At 53.0% G+C, this 16,028-nt stretch overlaps 3 protein-coding genes across 3 annotated transcripts; 1 reads left to right on the plus strand and 2 right to left on the minus strand.

The window, feature by feature from the left end:
* Nucleotides 1-127: 127 nt before the first annotated feature.
* CC84DRAFT_1200657 (uncharacterized protein) lies at nucleotides 128-2,746 on the plus strand (the record flags this gene model as incomplete). The annotated part of the gene is made up of 2 exons (XM_018181677.1): nucleotides 128-316; nucleotides 368-2,746. 2 exons carry the CDS (start codon nucleotides 128-130, stop codon nucleotides 2,744-2,746), a joined length of 2,568 nt encoding a protein of 855 aa, XP_018041730.1.
* A 432-nt stretch (nucleotides 2,747-3,178) lies between these two features.
* On the minus strand, nucleotides 3,179-5,396 carry CC84DRAFT_1170281 (polysaccharide lyase-like protein family 4; the record flags this gene model as incomplete). The annotated part of the gene is made up of 4 exons (XM_018179847.1): nucleotides 3,179-3,511; nucleotides 3,566-4,386; nucleotides 4,442-5,093; nucleotides 5,226-5,396. 4 exons carry the CDS (start codon nucleotides 5,394-5,396, stop codon nucleotides 3,179-3,181), a joined length of 1,977 nt encoding a protein of 658 aa, XP_018041731.1.
* Nucleotides 5,397-13,798: 8,402 nt separating this feature from the next.
* Nucleotides 13,799-15,294, minus strand: CC84DRAFT_1170283 (uncharacterized protein; the record flags this gene model as incomplete). The annotated part of the gene is made up of 3 exons (XM_018179848.1): nucleotides 13,799-14,762; nucleotides 15,123-15,158; nucleotides 15,233-15,294. 3 exons carry the CDS (start codon nucleotides 15,292-15,294, stop codon nucleotides 13,799-13,801), a joined length of 1,062 nt encoding a protein of 353 aa, XP_018041732.1.
* Nucleotides 15,295-16,028: the final 734 nt, after the last annotated feature.

Genomic DNA, 16,028 nt, shown 5'->3' on the forward strand with positions numbered 1-16,028 from the left:
GTGTCGTCTCCTCCGCGCTCGCCTAACTCGCGGCCGCTGCTTGGCGCGTCGGGAAAAGTGTAGAGCGCATGCTTCGCAGCGCAGGCCTCTCGCGACGACGCGCTGGTGAAGCACCGTCGACCCGAGAATGCCCGCGCTCTCCAGGACCTCGCTGGCCTCGATCGTGTGCCCCTCGGCCCCGTTCCTCGCCCCGCGCCTGCTCCGCACCTGTGCGCCCCTCGCAGCGCTCTCGCTGCAGCCATGGGCCCTCCCCACGCCCAGTAGTCGACGGTACATGTCGGACAAGAAGCCCTCGCAGAAGCTGCAGTACAGGAAGGTACGATCCGATGCAATTGCTTCCCCAATCGCTCCCGCTGATCTTGCACAGCGGCAAGGACTGCAGCAGCTGCACCACGGCCATGTCGCGTTGCTGCAGCAGTTCCGCAAGGCCATCAACGACGACAACCTGCGTTCGCTCATGGACCTGTACCCTAGTGTCCTCTCAACGGGCTACCTGACCCGTGATGACACGCGCCGCATTGCCAAGACGCTGCACGCATTGTTGCGCACCCGGGAACTCCCCGACGACACCAAACCCCACCTGCTGTCCTTCCTCCAGCAGTTCGTCAAAGACCTCCAGAAGGGAGCCCTGCCCGTGCATCCGATTGCCTTCGTGCACATCCTGGGCATATACAAAGAACGCAAACTGTTCAACGAGGGATACCAACTCTGGCAGTGGGTCGTTCAGCAGGACGACAACCATGTGACGCAAGCCGTCTATGGCGCAGCTATCGAGCTGATGGCCTATGGCAAGAAGCTCCGTCTGCCTGAGCTCGAGAACCTCTACCTCGACGCTCTCAAGCGCTTCCCGGGCACCTTCGCCGAGTACCACCTCTCTCCGGACGCCATCGTGCCCAACCGTGCCCAGCCCATTGCCATCGCCAACGTCCCAGTCACGCTTCTCCAGGGCATTCTGACAGCCCGCATCCTGCACAACGATTGGAAGCAATCGTACCTTGCGCTGGACACTGCCCTGCGCCTGTATCCTTGCCAGCTGCCCTCACGCTTTTTCGAAGTCTTCATGGAAAGCAGGCAACTACCAGAAGCCTACACTGTCTTTCTGGTCGCTTGTCGTGCGGGTGTTGTAACAAGACCCAGCCAGATCACGAGTATACTGTCGAGAATCAGGTCCAGCATGGTTCGGTGTGATAGTCTGCGGGATCGCATCGTGCTCCTTCGCGCCATGGCCAATGCTCTGTACGCCAACCTCGAGGCTGGCGGCAACCTGGAACCAATACATGTGGGTCAGTTTCTAACATCGTTTGCCTCTTTACTTCCAGAGCCTGCACCTGGAAGCGACTACCAAGGAGACATGGCATCGCTTCGTAACCGCGTCATCACCGAGGCCCACCAAATGCTATCGACACTTCTTCAGGCCGGGATGCCTCCTTCTCCGCAAGCCTTCCTTGCCCTCGTAACCCTCGCTGGAAAGTTGCGGGTGCCGGATCTCCTGCGTGTCGCACTGCAGGACGCCGAGACAGCTCGCATCGATTTGGGCGAAATTGGTATACGCACCGTTTTGGCCTCGGCAGCTCGGGTTGGCGCAACAGCACTCATCGAAGAGTATTGGACACGGATTGTGCACAAGGCAGCTTCGGATGGCAAACAGATCGGTTGGAAGGACTGGAAGTGTTTTGCCCAGGCATGCAAGAGAGCAGGTCATCGCGATTACTTCGACGCGCAGCTGCGAGATCAAGAACACACCATATCCGCATCGTCCAGGGAGTCAATCATGACCGTGCTTGAGGAGGAAGAGAACCTTCACGATCGAGAGATTGATATCTCGCGTCCAGAAGTGTTCAAAGGCGAGCTTGCTGGGCTCAACCAGCAGATCAGGAACATAGCGGCGGTCGTCATGTCTGGCCAACGCTTGGATTTGAAGCAAACACCATTCTACATGTTCCTGGACCCGGAAAGATCGCCTCTAGCCAAGCGAGAGCACTTACGGGAGATCTATGATGAGTTTACCATAGATCCACATCAGCCGCCTCTGGAAGAAGGTTTACTGCCCACCGCGTTAAGTTCCACTGGAATCCCCTACGACGAACTCCGCTTTGAGAATTGGGTGTCTATTGTGAACCTGATGGACCAAGCCCACAGCTTGGAATTTGAGCGGCAAAACAAGGTCCAACTACTTGGGGAAGACGTCGCTCGCCGTGAAAGGAAGAACCCTCTCGAAACGGAACGATCCGACAAACAACTCTCCCCCAACGTCCTCAGAGAGCACATCAAGAGTCTGCGAGACCCATCGGTACGCCCGCTCCCGATCAACAACAACCGAAAGCTTATTCCCTCTAGTCATTCCAACCTCAGAAAAGTCCTCTCTAAAACCTCCTCCGCCAATGCAGACCAGCCCAAGCCCCTGAACATCACAAAACACACCGACGGCTCCTTCACCTTCCGCTCGCTCGAACTCTCTCCCGACGCCGCCTCCCCACCTCTCTCGCAGACAAAGTCCCCCCGCCCCCTCCACGAGGGCAACCATAACGAGCTCCAGCTCCTGTACCACTACCGCGGCGGCAACGCCGTGCCCGCCCGGTCCGACGGTGCATTTCCTCCACCGAAAAGTATACTCCCCGACCGCAAGATGAGCCGCACAATCACACAGCCGAGTCTTACGTACTATGCGGGTATCAAAAGCAATCATGAGGCGCCTGCGCCGAGGCTGAGTCGGCGTCCGCTCGGCCGAAGAGAAAAGGAAGGATGAAGGGGAGAGGGAGTAGGTGCTTTTTTTCTTTTGGATACCCTGGGTTTCTTATCTTAGGCTTCATTGTATGATATGTGGATGGTAGAATCTTGTAATATTCGAGGGTCAGCATTTTGGGCGTTTGTACTGCATTGGCGTTTGTACATGTAGTGGTTGGATGGTTAGATGATGGTATAGATAAAGAAGGTATGAGCTTTGTTGTACGATAGATGTATATGACGCCTAGTCGCAACATGAAGAGATCGTGCTTGTTTGAAACGTTCGGGATATACTTCTAAGCTGTATATAATAGCTTGCAGTCAGTTCAAGGCACGCTTCAGTCATTGAGCGACTATGCTCAGTCCTCTTGGGCCTCTCAGCTCTGGCCACAGGACTTCGACGCTTGGAACTACTACCATTTTTCGATCCTCGATGCTAAGCGCAGTCTTTTATCTACTTCACCTCCAGCCTCAGCGCATCATACTGCACGTAAACCGACTCCGGCAACAGCGCGCTCTCGTAATTCGTCGCATTGTACGGCAGGCTCAGCACAAACGTATTCTCGCCCGCCTTCAGCAGCCCCACATCGAACACAAACTTGTGCGCAAGCTGGTAGCAGATTACTGCGGACCGCACAGCGCAGGAGCTGGATTGATAGTAGGGGATTACCCAGGGCGCGAGGTCCTTGCCGTTGACGTTGACGGTATAAGGGAGGTTGGAGTAGGGCTCGGACGCGTTGAAGACGTCGGTGTTGCCGGCGGCAGTTTTGGCGCCTGCGAGTTGGACCTAGAGAGGTTAGTTGAGTGTTCGGGTGTTATATGAGGGTGGTAGGTAGCGTACGGTGAATGTTGCCGTCTTCTTCCCCTTGAGCTGGTTTGCTTTGGTATCGAACAGGATGGTCCAATTGTTGATGTTATCGTAGACTGGCTCAGGCCGTTCATAATTCGCTTTACCCCCAAACACACTCCAGTGGACGTAGTTTAATGTTTTCGCCGGGTCGTCTCGACCGACTTTGTACGTCACACCCTCCGGAAACTCATCCACGAAGTCGTACGCCGCCCAGTACAAGCGGTATTCTTCAGTGAGGAGCGGGTGGTCGGGAGACGCGGCATAGCCGTGGCGATACTCGCCGGAGGACTTGTCCGGTGTGCCGATGCGGAAGAGCTCTGTGCCTGCTGATTCCGCCTTCCATTCTACGTTGAGTTGTGTTTCTTTGCCGGCGGAGATGGCGACGTTGTCGCGGATGAATTCGCCAAAGATGCCGTCAGCGTAGATAGTCAGTCTGTATTCCCCTGCCTTGACGCGGGGAATGGTGACTTTGCCTCTGTTGTCAATTTCACTCCAGTACTGGTAGGCTTTGGCGTCGTAGACGTTGTCTTGGTAGTTACGGCCGCTCTCTGTTAGGATGGCGATAGGGTTCTTTGCGTTCTTGGGAAGAGCTACTCGTGCGTTGAAGGTACCGCGCCCGGAAGTAGTGACGAGATTGGGGACGTGTTTTGCGATGGAGTCGTAGAACTTTGCGTTCCAGTCTGGACGCAAACCATATTGCTCTGCGTCAGCGCGTAGCTCGCTGAGCGAGCCATCCTTATTGAAGTGGAAGTATTGAGGGCCAAAGGTGCGGTCGAAACCGTCTGTGATGTTGGGAGTTTGATCCCCGTGATCTAAGCCAAGGTCAGCGCTGTTCTCGCACACAGGTTAGAGAGTGGAATCGCCTACGGTTGCTGACCATGTAGTTATAAACAATACCGTCAACAACCAGGTCAGAATGCACAGGTCCATTGTAGTACGTCTCGACAGTGTTGTGTACGAGCCAAGCCCCAAACGATGTTCCGTTACTTCCTGATCCGTCGGCATACATGCCATGAGCCTTGTGATTGCGCCAGGTGTCTTGAAATGTGTACTTGGTGAAGTAATCGCCAACGCCCTGCACGTATGGGGAATCCTTGTTGGGGAGCCACCAAGTAGCATCCTGCACGGTCACCTGGCCTTCGGTATCTGGCCGCGGTGCCGCGAACTTCTCGTTAGTGATGAAATGTGTGAACAATGGTGGGTCATGGTTTGGGCGGAACATTGTACGGAACTCCTGGAGGTTTCTCAAGAACGGCGTAGTCTTGTTGTTATACACAATGCGGCTGAAAGTGTGGAGACCGGTTTCGCCTTCCTTCAGAAACCAGTACTGTTCCAACCGCTGGCCGGTCGCAGCGTAAGTCTCGCCCATGCTGATTCCACCATACTTCTTTCCCGTGGAGTCCGTGCCGTTATATAACTCGTAGTCGACTTGTTTGCCGCGACCAGGAGTCCAGAAGCCGCTAGGTGTACAATAGCAGTCGAGATAGGGTCCCACGCCAGTGTTTCCATTCTCAGTGCCCTGATTTTCAATCAGCAGATGATGGTATAACTGATTAACAGTACTAGGTACACAACTCGGGTACTGTATTGCTCCTAGTGTAACACAACGCACTAGAGGATTGACTAGGTAACGTAGTTGGATTTAACTTACAAGAAGATTCTGTCCATCAAGAGTGAGCACATTGACATAACCCCGGCTTTTACTAACCGAAGCTACCAGCCTCTCGTTAGCGATGGTCAAGCTCGCATCGTTTTGTGTGGCATTGAGAACCGCCAAAGCAGTCGACGACAAAAGCGCCGCAGAAGCCGCCAGGAAGCGCATAGCGAGACTGGTACTGTGATATCGAACTCTTCACTATCTCCATGTTTATAGCAGACCCTCGGGAGAATTTGGAGAAGTCCTAGACCTTATCTGGGGTAAATAATCTGGGGAGGACGCCGCCAAGAAGCCTCTCGGTGTGAAGGACCCCGAGAGTAAGCGAAAATCCAAAACCCGAAACACTGTGTAGTTGAAGACGAACATGTTGGTGAGGTTTGTCGCTCGGATGTAGTCTCGATCTAGTATGCGAGCTAGGAAGGCACTCATGTATTTTTTGGAGCTCCAGAGGTGCACGTAGTTCACACCTGTAAGAAGCAAGCCGCGTGTAGTTCTTCCGTCCACGGGTCCACGGGTCCATGGACCTGCTTTGGGGAGATCCACACCCGCCTCCCACCATGGCAGACTTCCACAACGTCAAAAAGATACCAGCCTGAATCCAGGTCACAGATTTGTTCTCAACTCGGATAAACTACAGTGGAGCTTCATTATCTCTCTAGGTGATTGCAAGCTCACTTGTAGCTCCTGCTCGAGTAAATAGAAGAAGCATACTGAGACCTGCGCCAATGTGCGCTTGAACGTAGAGGAGTCGTATCTAGCGAAGTCGAGTAAAATGTAACGACAAACCCGCGGAAGTACCGTGCAGAACATCAAAACGGTTTGGACGCTCGAAGACAGAATCGAAACAGAAGTAAGATACTTCATCTCTTCAAGGGGCATTATACATCACTCGAATACGGCGAGGACTGCAGTGGATGGTGAGTTTCATACCTTCTCGTTCTTACTTTCCACAAGAAGTCGGTGTGAGGTAAAACAACATACCCGGACTTCCAAGCGAACAACTGTAATAGGCGCAACGTCAAACACCCTACTGTCCACCCATTAAACCAGACTGGCAATATTGGATGGGCCAGCGCGTCGTCTTAAGTCTCACGATATAAGAGGAGCGAATACGGATCAGGATGTCGCACTGTTCCTGTCCTCAAACAGTCAGTGCGAGTGTGTAAAAGTGAGCAAAGGTGCTGCGTTCTCCTTTCGACGCGGACCGTATTGATCCATCCGAGGTCAGATTGTCTATAAGTGAATGAACGCTATAGGCTCGATCCACGGATTTCAGCGCCGTTCAAGAGTCAATGCACGGTAAAGTTTGGCTAAACTCGATCGCATCCTTCTTTGCGCAGGGGGATAGATGTGGAGAACGGACAGGCTTCCCCGTATTTGTGGTGTGGGTGAGAACGGTGCGGCGGAACGCGAACGGTGCTACATGGCGGTATTCCTCCGTGTACAACGTCCGGACTGATAACGAGAGATGCGTATCTCGTAATTTGGCGTCATGAATCCTATTCGCACGCCTTGTCTTGAAGCACAGTCGCATCATCACCCGCCCGGTCTTCGAACTAGGTCTGCATCGGCGACCGACCCACAGTCGGCGAGAAATCCGCGAGACTTTGGGAAGGCATTTAGGGCGGAATTAATGCCGGGCAATTAAGTTTTCTGGCCATGATGCGACGTGATCCGCGATGCAGAAGATTTGCGCCAGCTCGCGATCCCTGCACCCCGCAACAGGGCGGCAAGGCGGATGCAATGCCGTTGGGCCACGCGAAGAGGCTCCACAACGCCTGAGACAGGAACAGGAAGGGTGAGTCGCGGATCAAGGACGAAAGCATCCGGGATTGTCTCAGTGCGCTTTGCGCGAGTCACCCGAGACAAAGCCGATCGATAAGTGATTCGTGCTGCAGGAACAAAGAAACGAAATGAGTGCGCCCACGCCTGCGAATGCAAAAGGAAGGTGTCAGCATTCGCGTATGCCAACAGAGGAAGCGAAGAAGCCAGTGGTGCAGACACACATTCAGCCCACGTGTTATTATCCGGAAACCAGGATGCCAGAGGACGACTGTCCAACAATAGCCGTGTGACAAAAATATCGTGCCGCCTGGCACATTGTTCCAGACGCTTTCAGTCTTCTGTCAACGTTCCATGCATGGTGCACATACCAACCCCCGACGCTATGAACCTTGGAACTTTATCATGTCGTCCTTGATTAATGTTGCGTACTTGCGCGCTGGACCGACGTCTTATGTGCCCCCTTGGCGGAGGAATGAGGCAGTGAAGGGGCGGAAGTGCGGTAGATGGAAGCTGACGTGAAAGCCACGCTCACCGATGGAGTTGTCCAGAAGTGGGTTCGAAGCGGGAGCGGAGCGGCGCGATGCGTTTCGATGCGGGGCCTGATTCAACGATCGTCATGATGGCGGTGAGAGAAGTTAATCAAATATTCGAAGCAGCGCATGCTTGTCGGGCGTAATACGAGCACTTCGGTCCGGATGGGTGCAGGAGAGCGGGGGATCCTCTCTAAGCAACAAGATAAGCCGATGCTGTCCTCGTCACAGTTGCTGCGCTTCTCCATGCGGGAGGCAGAGCGTTGGTGGAAGAAGGAGCGCACTACGGACGCCACGAGGGGTTGTGTTGGCCTTTCGGTCCACTTACCACGAACGCTGATTCCAGATGTCTGAGACATTGACATCCACAATGGTGAAGAAGATCGTTACACGCCGTCTGACAAATGTGGTACAATGGATGAATCACGTTGAGAACTACACGGATGGAGATTGATGACGTTTGTGATTACCAAATACTATGATCTCCAATCCGTGACTGCACAAAGGGCAACCATGGGAATCAAATGCGCACGAGCGTACAAGAGCCAGTGGCTCAAAGTCTATCGAAACCAAAGTACAATGAACAAGAAGGGTATTCTACGAAAAGTAAAGGCGAAGGCAGCGGTCAACGCGCGAACCATGAGACTCCAAAAGTACGTTGCTAAAGAAAATCCAGTAATGGAGATTGAACCACAGGCCAATGTATCCCAACCCCGTACCGTGTTCCTGGTCGTGACAGTCGAACAACCTGCCCGCTAAATGCAATATCATAATGAAAACAAATGTCGAAGAGATGCCATCAAAGGACACTTGATGTGGGTTCAGTTCGATTCGCTTCCAGCACGACTTCTCTGCTCGGCCGGTGTTGACGGGAACGAGAAGTCGATGGGAGAAGGTGGTGGTGCGGGAGTCTCGTTGAATTCTTGGCTTGATCGCGAGAAGGTGCTGCCAGCCTTGAAAGCTGCGCTGACATCGTGACCAAGGTTGGAACTGGTCAAGATGGCAAGGCGATGGCGCTGGTTGTTGGCTGATTGCTGGGAAGGCATTGTGATGTGCGTCGGAATAGTCTGGCTTGGGATTCGATCGGAGTCGATGGCGAGTGTGGCCGATCTGAAGAAGATTTTGGTTGGAGTGAAATACTAAGTGATGACGACTAGATAGTGGGGACGGCTGCGAACGCTGTAAAATGCTGAGCAGAGTGATGTGGCCTGGGGTAAAACTGGGGCAAAGCTGGGGAACAAGGCTATATAGTTGGGTCCGGTGGGTAGGACAAGAGCGTGCGTGCGTGTCTCTCGGTTGGAAAGCAGATTTGGGGAGGCGCTAGGAGTGCGGTATGAGCTGGCTTCAGACAGCTAATAAATTTGTTGGCAAAATTGGAATGGCTGATTTGCAAGTCCCGAGGCAGGATCGCGGGAATGGCTTATGGCTGAAATGCGATGCAAGAGGAACCTGGGTATGGTGAGTCAGATTTAATATCAGAGGCACGCAGGGCTGATGTGGATGCGTTGGCATCATGGGAGTCGGGACCAAGCAAAGCACAGCGCCATGTAAAGCGGCGCAAATAGGGGGTGGGCTGCAGAATGGGGCTTACTCACGATCTCTTTTGGGCACTGGGACTGACACTGATACGCAGGACGTAGTTGGGGCTGTTAAGACTGGGCGGTGCCTGGATGTGCTGGTCCGGATGATCCGACGAGTTGGAGGCGAAGATGCAGGTATGGATTGATGTGCAAGACAGGTTGATGAGGATCTTCCAAGTTTAGGTGAGGATATGGAAGTAGCTAGCGATCGAGTATGCTTAATGGAAAAGAAGACGAGCGCCCCGGTGTGGGGAGAGCTATGCTTTATACTCAACCCGCAGGGACATGTACAGGGCAGTCTTGACTCGCATGGGCGAGCAGGATACCCTTCGAGAAAAAGGAAGCGCCAGAGCAATCAGAAGGCCGGGGGCAGCAACGGGGCAGCGGGCAGCCGCGCTCCTTGCTTTCCTGCTCCCCCGTCCGTTGCACATGAAGCGGAGCGAGACGGCTTGCCCCAAACCGATCAAGCAAAGCCCACCCCACGCCCACCGCCACCCGTGCCCGCGGTGCTTGGGCGACTGTCGGGCTTTTTTCCTCCGCCCATCAGCGGCTGGCTCGATGGCGTGGATGCGAGGACGCGACCCGGGGTTTGGACAAACAAAGCCTGGCGCTCGCCCACGCATCCTCCAGCTCCCCCATACAGATAGCGTGCGCGCGCAACGGCGCGGCAAGAAGCAACCAACGCCGAGGGCTCTGCCTCCCACCCGCGTATTGAAAGCGGCTTGGGCGTGACGTGTACACAGCGCAAGTTTATCAGTGTGTCAACACGCAAGGGCAACCATGGCGGGTGAGGTGGACAGCTTGACCGCCTTGTCCAAATACCATGCAATGCAGGAGGATGCGCTTCCCCACGCGCGGCAGCGTCCCAGGCACATGGTTGAGTCGGGGAAGGTTGCCCCTTGCCGCGCCCATGTGCGCCCTGTTACGCATTGGGCGACGTCTCAAACTCTGTCAGCTACTGCCGGATGGCTTTCCGTCCTGCCACCAACGGCAAGCTCGCAAATCTTCTGCGAGGCCGCCTGCCAAACGAACTTCTGCAAGACTGTTAACAGAGATAGAAAGTCTGAAGAGCCCTCCCTCGCTGCCTCCGTTGCGGCACAGTAGTGGTTCTTTGTTCGCACGATATTGTCTCGCGCTACCCGATCTCGGCATGATCTTCCTGCGAGACCTTCCAGAAGCTTTTGGAAGACGCTTGGACAAACCTCCTTGGATCGCACGACTCGCTGCATGGGTCTGTTCGCACTCCAAACGTTCCGCCCGTCCTTCCGGTGCCAGATGCCATGGGAACCGGCAGATGTCCGGGAGAGATGACACCTCAGCTTTTCATCCGCCTCGAATCCGCGCGCCAGAATCGAGCGCTGCCAGAATGAAGCCAGAGATAGTGCTACACACCACGCCAACAGCCTCATGCGGTGAAAGGTAGTAGGCAGCCGAAGTCGACGCGACTATCCGCCAGACGTCAATAGCCGTCGGTCCGACATCCTGGCAGTCGGGAGATGCTACCATCGCATCATTCGCGTGGTAACCGCGCGCCATGACATGCCGCCAGTGGCCTCGGTCCTCATGTTGTGGAAAGTAGCTCACGTCCCTCGGCTTGCGTTGCCTCACAAATAGGAAGGACTGGCAGACATGTGTCAGTCCTCGCTTCTGTCTTGCAGCCGGTAATCTCCTCGTGTGTGACCAGATGCGGCGTCTTTCGCGCCTCGAGCAGCACGTCGGGCGCCTACTTTTCTCTATGTGCCTATTCTGGGGCTCTCGTCCTTCTCTGGCTTGCATGCTCAAAACATCCCCGCAAATTCGTGCAACCTTGGGCTTATTGCCACACTGCGGCATGCCGAGCGCAGCTGTGTGAGCTGTGTCGCCCTGCAGCTCGGGCGTTTTACGAGCGAGGATTCGATCGAGATTTGACAGGTGTGGTGACCCCTCCTGTGCCAAGTTTTGTACTCCCATTACTTTGTCGACAACACAGTTATCGCGGCCAACGGCAGGCTGCCCTATTGGCAGACTGCATCGGTGTGTACTTGCTCTTCCGATAGACTGCAGGTAGTCGTCTTTGTTCTCGCGTTGCGTGGACTGATCGGTGCATCTCTTCACCGTACTTTGTGCGCAATAACAAGCGATCAGCGCAGCCAGATAGAGGCAATATAGCCGAGTGTCCGGACGTGTCGGTGGGAGGGAACTGTATCTCGGGGACAGGTGAAGAGTGGGTAGAGTTGAGAATGTAAAAATGCCTCGGCAACCGCGTTGTATGTTGGCAGCTTCCGGATAGGTAACGACGACAATCGGAACGAGCGACCGACTGAGCTCTCGAGAGGTCTGCTATCCACACGTCTACTAAGCATCTGTAGATATCGCGGAGCATCCAGTATCCTAGTCGACAAGCATTTTTTCATAGTTCTCAGACTCTTCTTTTAGTAGCTGACTCTCCAAACTGTTCTGGTCAAACTGCATTGCCAAATCTTATACTACAGTCTTCCATTCAAAACAACGAATATCAATGCTACTTCACACGTACATGTGATGAGAACAGCAAAGTTTACACTGTACAAAGAGATAGGTAACGCTTTGCGGGATCAGAAGTGTTGGATAAAGATACAACAAGATAGGGCTTTCACGGCTTCAGAACTTTCGCTCAGTGGGATGACCTGGCACTGCTCACTATTACCGTGTCCATAAGTCCTGGAGCTTTGCAATTTGTAACACTAAAGGGCTTGCTCCTGTTGCCTCAGCTTACAAACATTTGCTTGGTGGTCCAAATATTTGGAAAGATCTCTAGTAATGTCTGTTTGGTGGGCATGTGTCTACACACATGTCACCGGTACATCCTGGAGCTTGCTGACACCTGCTTGAGGACTTCAACGACCTCCGCGTCACTATCTCTATGCATGATGGAATCAATCTGCAAATGGCGTTGGAATAGCTCAAGCTAGTGGTGTATTGGGCGACTAAGGGCCATTCATACTTGGGCTCCGGCCCTTTGAACATAAAGCGCTTATATAGGTTCTTTCACTAATGACACGTCCCTGTTCGCCACCCCATGGCACAAGCCACGCCCACCTGGTATGGAACGCCCAAGCCTGTTTCACGTTACTGCATACTCGGCTCTACATGGCACGCTGTACACCACTGCTTGCCAACCCATCACTGACCCAGCAAACGTAACAGACCACAACTCAGTCAACGAATACACTTTGGAGCTCATTAGGTTGTGGCCTCGTGCGCCATGGATCGAGATGCTCTGCTTCTGGATCTCTACTGGGGCAAGAAGAGCGCTCCGTGGCCAAAGGATGCGATCGAGACCCATTCCGAGATATGGCTAAAGATATAATTTCGAGACTACACTCGGCTACACGATATTATCATCCGTCATGAAGCACTCATTCAAAAACGATGGAAGAAGAGGTCACCAGCCAAGCGGCACAGCTTGTTGTTGAAGGTATCCATCATGGCCGATATTGCCACAGAATTGACCAGCAACGTATCGAAGACAGAGATTACTCAGTATGAATATCTCTAGGTCATCCTCGACGTCTTAAAGAGTTGGCTGCGGCAAGAGCCTTCCTCGCGTCAAGGGCTGTCTTCGTTCACGGAAGAGATGCTTACACCCGCCTCGGTCGTCGTTGAGAGCCTTCACCTCCTTGGCATCCAGCTATGGATACGGCCATTGCAGGACGAGCGATTTGGTGGGAGTCAGCTTTAAATGCCTGCTGGTTTACAAAACACTTGAAATGGCTGAACATGGCAGATGGGCCCCAAGCAGGTCTCGTCTCCTCAATGTTAGGCGATATCACTGGGGAAATTTTCACTACCCTCCGCACCATCATCGCGGGAACCAGCACGTGAAAGCGACGATCAAAGCAGAGCAGCACCTCGACCGCTTCTGAAAGCATGTTGATACCAGGCTTTGAGAGGGAATAAGTTCATACGGGACTTACTCAGCAAAAACACCATAACACGGACATCGCAGTGGATACCTCCAACAAAATTGTCGCAATCACAAGATCCCACGTACACTGAAGTTCCCATTGTACTTCATGATATTTCAATAGACTTCACCGAAGTCCACGAGAAACTCCCAGCTCGGATCATCGATCTCCCAAAACGGTCCCCTCAACAGCCAGCTGAGAACGATCCGGACGATCTGGACGAGTCTGTTCAACTGCCCGTACTCAACATCGACACAAAGACTAACAAGGTCATTCAGGCGCTGTTCCATATACCTGGCGATAATGAGGTTCCCAACGAGATTGAATGGACCGCCTTACTAAGAGCTTTCACCAAGCTCTGCTTCGCTGCTGAGAAGCTGCCTGGGTCTGCTTGGCAATTTACACCTCGGAGGTACAAACTGAAACGTAGGATCCAATTTCACGAACCACACCCGAGCGGAAGTTTCGATCCCTTCCACTATCTCGCGTATTTGGCATGCATGGACGCCTGTTCAGGCTCCAGTGAGTTGAACGTATTTCGTACCAGCGTGGTTATACTTACACGTGCTTACTTAGATGAGAGTGTTACCATGTACGCTTTCCACGCTACTCTTACGGCCCGTGGACCTAAACGTAATGGTGTATCCTGATTCTGTAGGTATGCCAAGTCAAATTCTTATTGTCAGCTAATGTAGATATGTGGTCATGACTTCTTTTGGTCCTGGATTGTGCATACATCAGCATCTTCATGCATCCTCTTCCTTTTCAGAACTATACCCAGAAGGTATCCTCTTGATCTTCTGACTTCGCAAACAGTCCCAGTAATCGTAGTGCATGTATTCCCTTTCGGGCTCCCGTGCCCGCCAGCAAAGGCGGATCGTATGATACGTAGCGCTCACGTAGCCTCCATGGCCGTGTTCCCAGTCCCCGGGTTGCCAGGTCTTGCCCTCCCATGTGTATTCCATGGAGTAAGTCTCGTCCAGCTCAATTTTCGACCCATCCCGCCGAGTAAGATGGATCTCTCGGAACTGATCAGATATGGCTCGCAATTTTCTTCGATGTGTCGGGTTCTTCCTCAGCACTTCGAGCTCCAGATTCACTTCGCGGCAGGTATCTGGGAATAAGATCTCGTTGAGCTTGGTTGATATCTTCTCAGCGTAGCTGAATTTAGGGGTTTCCCACTCATTCGTAAAATCCCAGCTGGATGAGAGGATTGTCCATGTGATTTTCCTCCACTGCAGATGAGGTTGTAGGTGCTTCGTAAAGTCGGGAAGCCACCAATTGGTCGAGTGGAGATGATGCAGGCACTCTCCTGACTGTCTGGACATGTGGAACAGAAAGTGGTCCCACTCGTTAGAATTGTAGCTTAATGCCTGATCCCCGTAAACATGATGTGTTGCGCTCCGCAGAGGTATCGTACGTGTCTCAGTGTAGACAAGGCGACATGTGCGTAAAAGCGCTGTGTGTGTCACTGGATGTCTTTCATGGTGAGGTCGTGAACGGGCAATTTGAGTTTCAGGAGGCGATTCATGAGGATCGGGATCAATCCTTTGGCAGATGGCGTACTCGAATATAAGATTGCGCACTTCGCTCGGGAGGACTGCGAACAACGGAGACTGGAGCTGAGGGTGAGCGCTCTGGGGTGTTGTATTTGCGAGAGATCGCCTCAAGGCTCGAGCTTCTCTCTTTGGCAGAGATATCTGTGGTGCCCTGTCTGTCCAATTAGTTTAGAACCAGGACAAGAAGCTGTATGCTATACATGTCAACGTAGCTAGGCTCTGCCGTCATGCTTCGTCCCCCTAGGCAAGATTTCGTATGTTCTTCTAGCAACCATCGAGTGGAAAATTCTGCCTTCAGATAATGGTGCACAGCATGAAACAAACTCTCTGGAGGATGGTCACGTGTTCATCGCCTGAGCTTAGCTTACGATCGTGGAGCATTCAAACCTTGAGAGCGGACGATTACATGGAAAGCAACCACTTTGGTGCGCAAATCTTCAGAAAAGGTTTCCAATAATAGATATATGAGCCGGAAGCCTGCCGGCCCTCGAGCTATGTGAAGACGACAGACATCGCCCTCGGTTGCGACATCCGTCGCTTCTTGACGCTATTTTACGTTAGTAAGCACAGCTAGCGTGCACAGGTGAATTGCATGTGAGAACACCGATTTCCGACACTTACGCTCCAAAACCGACACTTTCATCTACTTGCGAAGAGCTGACAAGGAATTTTACCGGTTCCATATTTTTTCTCCGTAGTCCTAGGGAGACGTGTGCTCGTACGGTAGCCTCAACTGTCGAAAGGACATACCGTCTCGTCTGAACCCACTCATTGAACCAAGATCACTTCGCCCTGGCCTGATGCAAAACTGAGGGAGTGAGACTGATGGTCGCTGCATGTCCAGGCGTGTGAGACATGTAGGTCATTTTAGTCGCCTTGTCCATTCAACAATGCTTTGGCACCGACAGGACTGTGCCCCATTGCAGCTCGACTGGAACCTTCAGGTCAAAGGCTCCAACGTCCTCAATAGTAGGGAATCACATGCAATCACGAGTACGCATGGGATCTACATAAAACACCGACGGCAGCCACATAGTCTCGTGGTATCTATCTTTGGCACCGAACCCGGCGTAGAGGCAGCAGGCACGATCTGCAACGACCTATCAACGCGCAATCTCTCAAAGGTCCCTTGGTACAGTCGAAGATAAATCGGATGCCCTTAGACACAATGAGAACCTTTGTGGCAGGTTCGTTGCACGGCATGGGCTATACTCTCTCATCCCAAGTCCCACAATGTGGTGAAAGAGCATTGTATTTGCATGTTGCCAAAGGCATGCGCGACCTTTATATACGTGCACCTCGGGGATTGAATACGAGCTCCAGACCAATCTCACACGCCGCAACTGCAACCAAATGCAAGAGAATCGCGACTAGTCTACCCAAGGCAAGACCTCTCGGGCAGAATCGGACCGTTTCT

Source organism: Paraphaeosphaeria sporulosa, assembly GCF_001642045.1.
Source record: "Paraphaeosphaeria sporulosa strain AP3s5-JAC2a unplaced genomic scaffold CC84scaffold_1, whole genome shotgun sequence".
NCBI classification, from domain to species: Eukaryota; Fungi; Ascomycota; class Dothideomycetes; order Pleosporales; family Didymosphaeriaceae; genus Paraphaeosphaeria; species Paraphaeosphaeria sporulosa.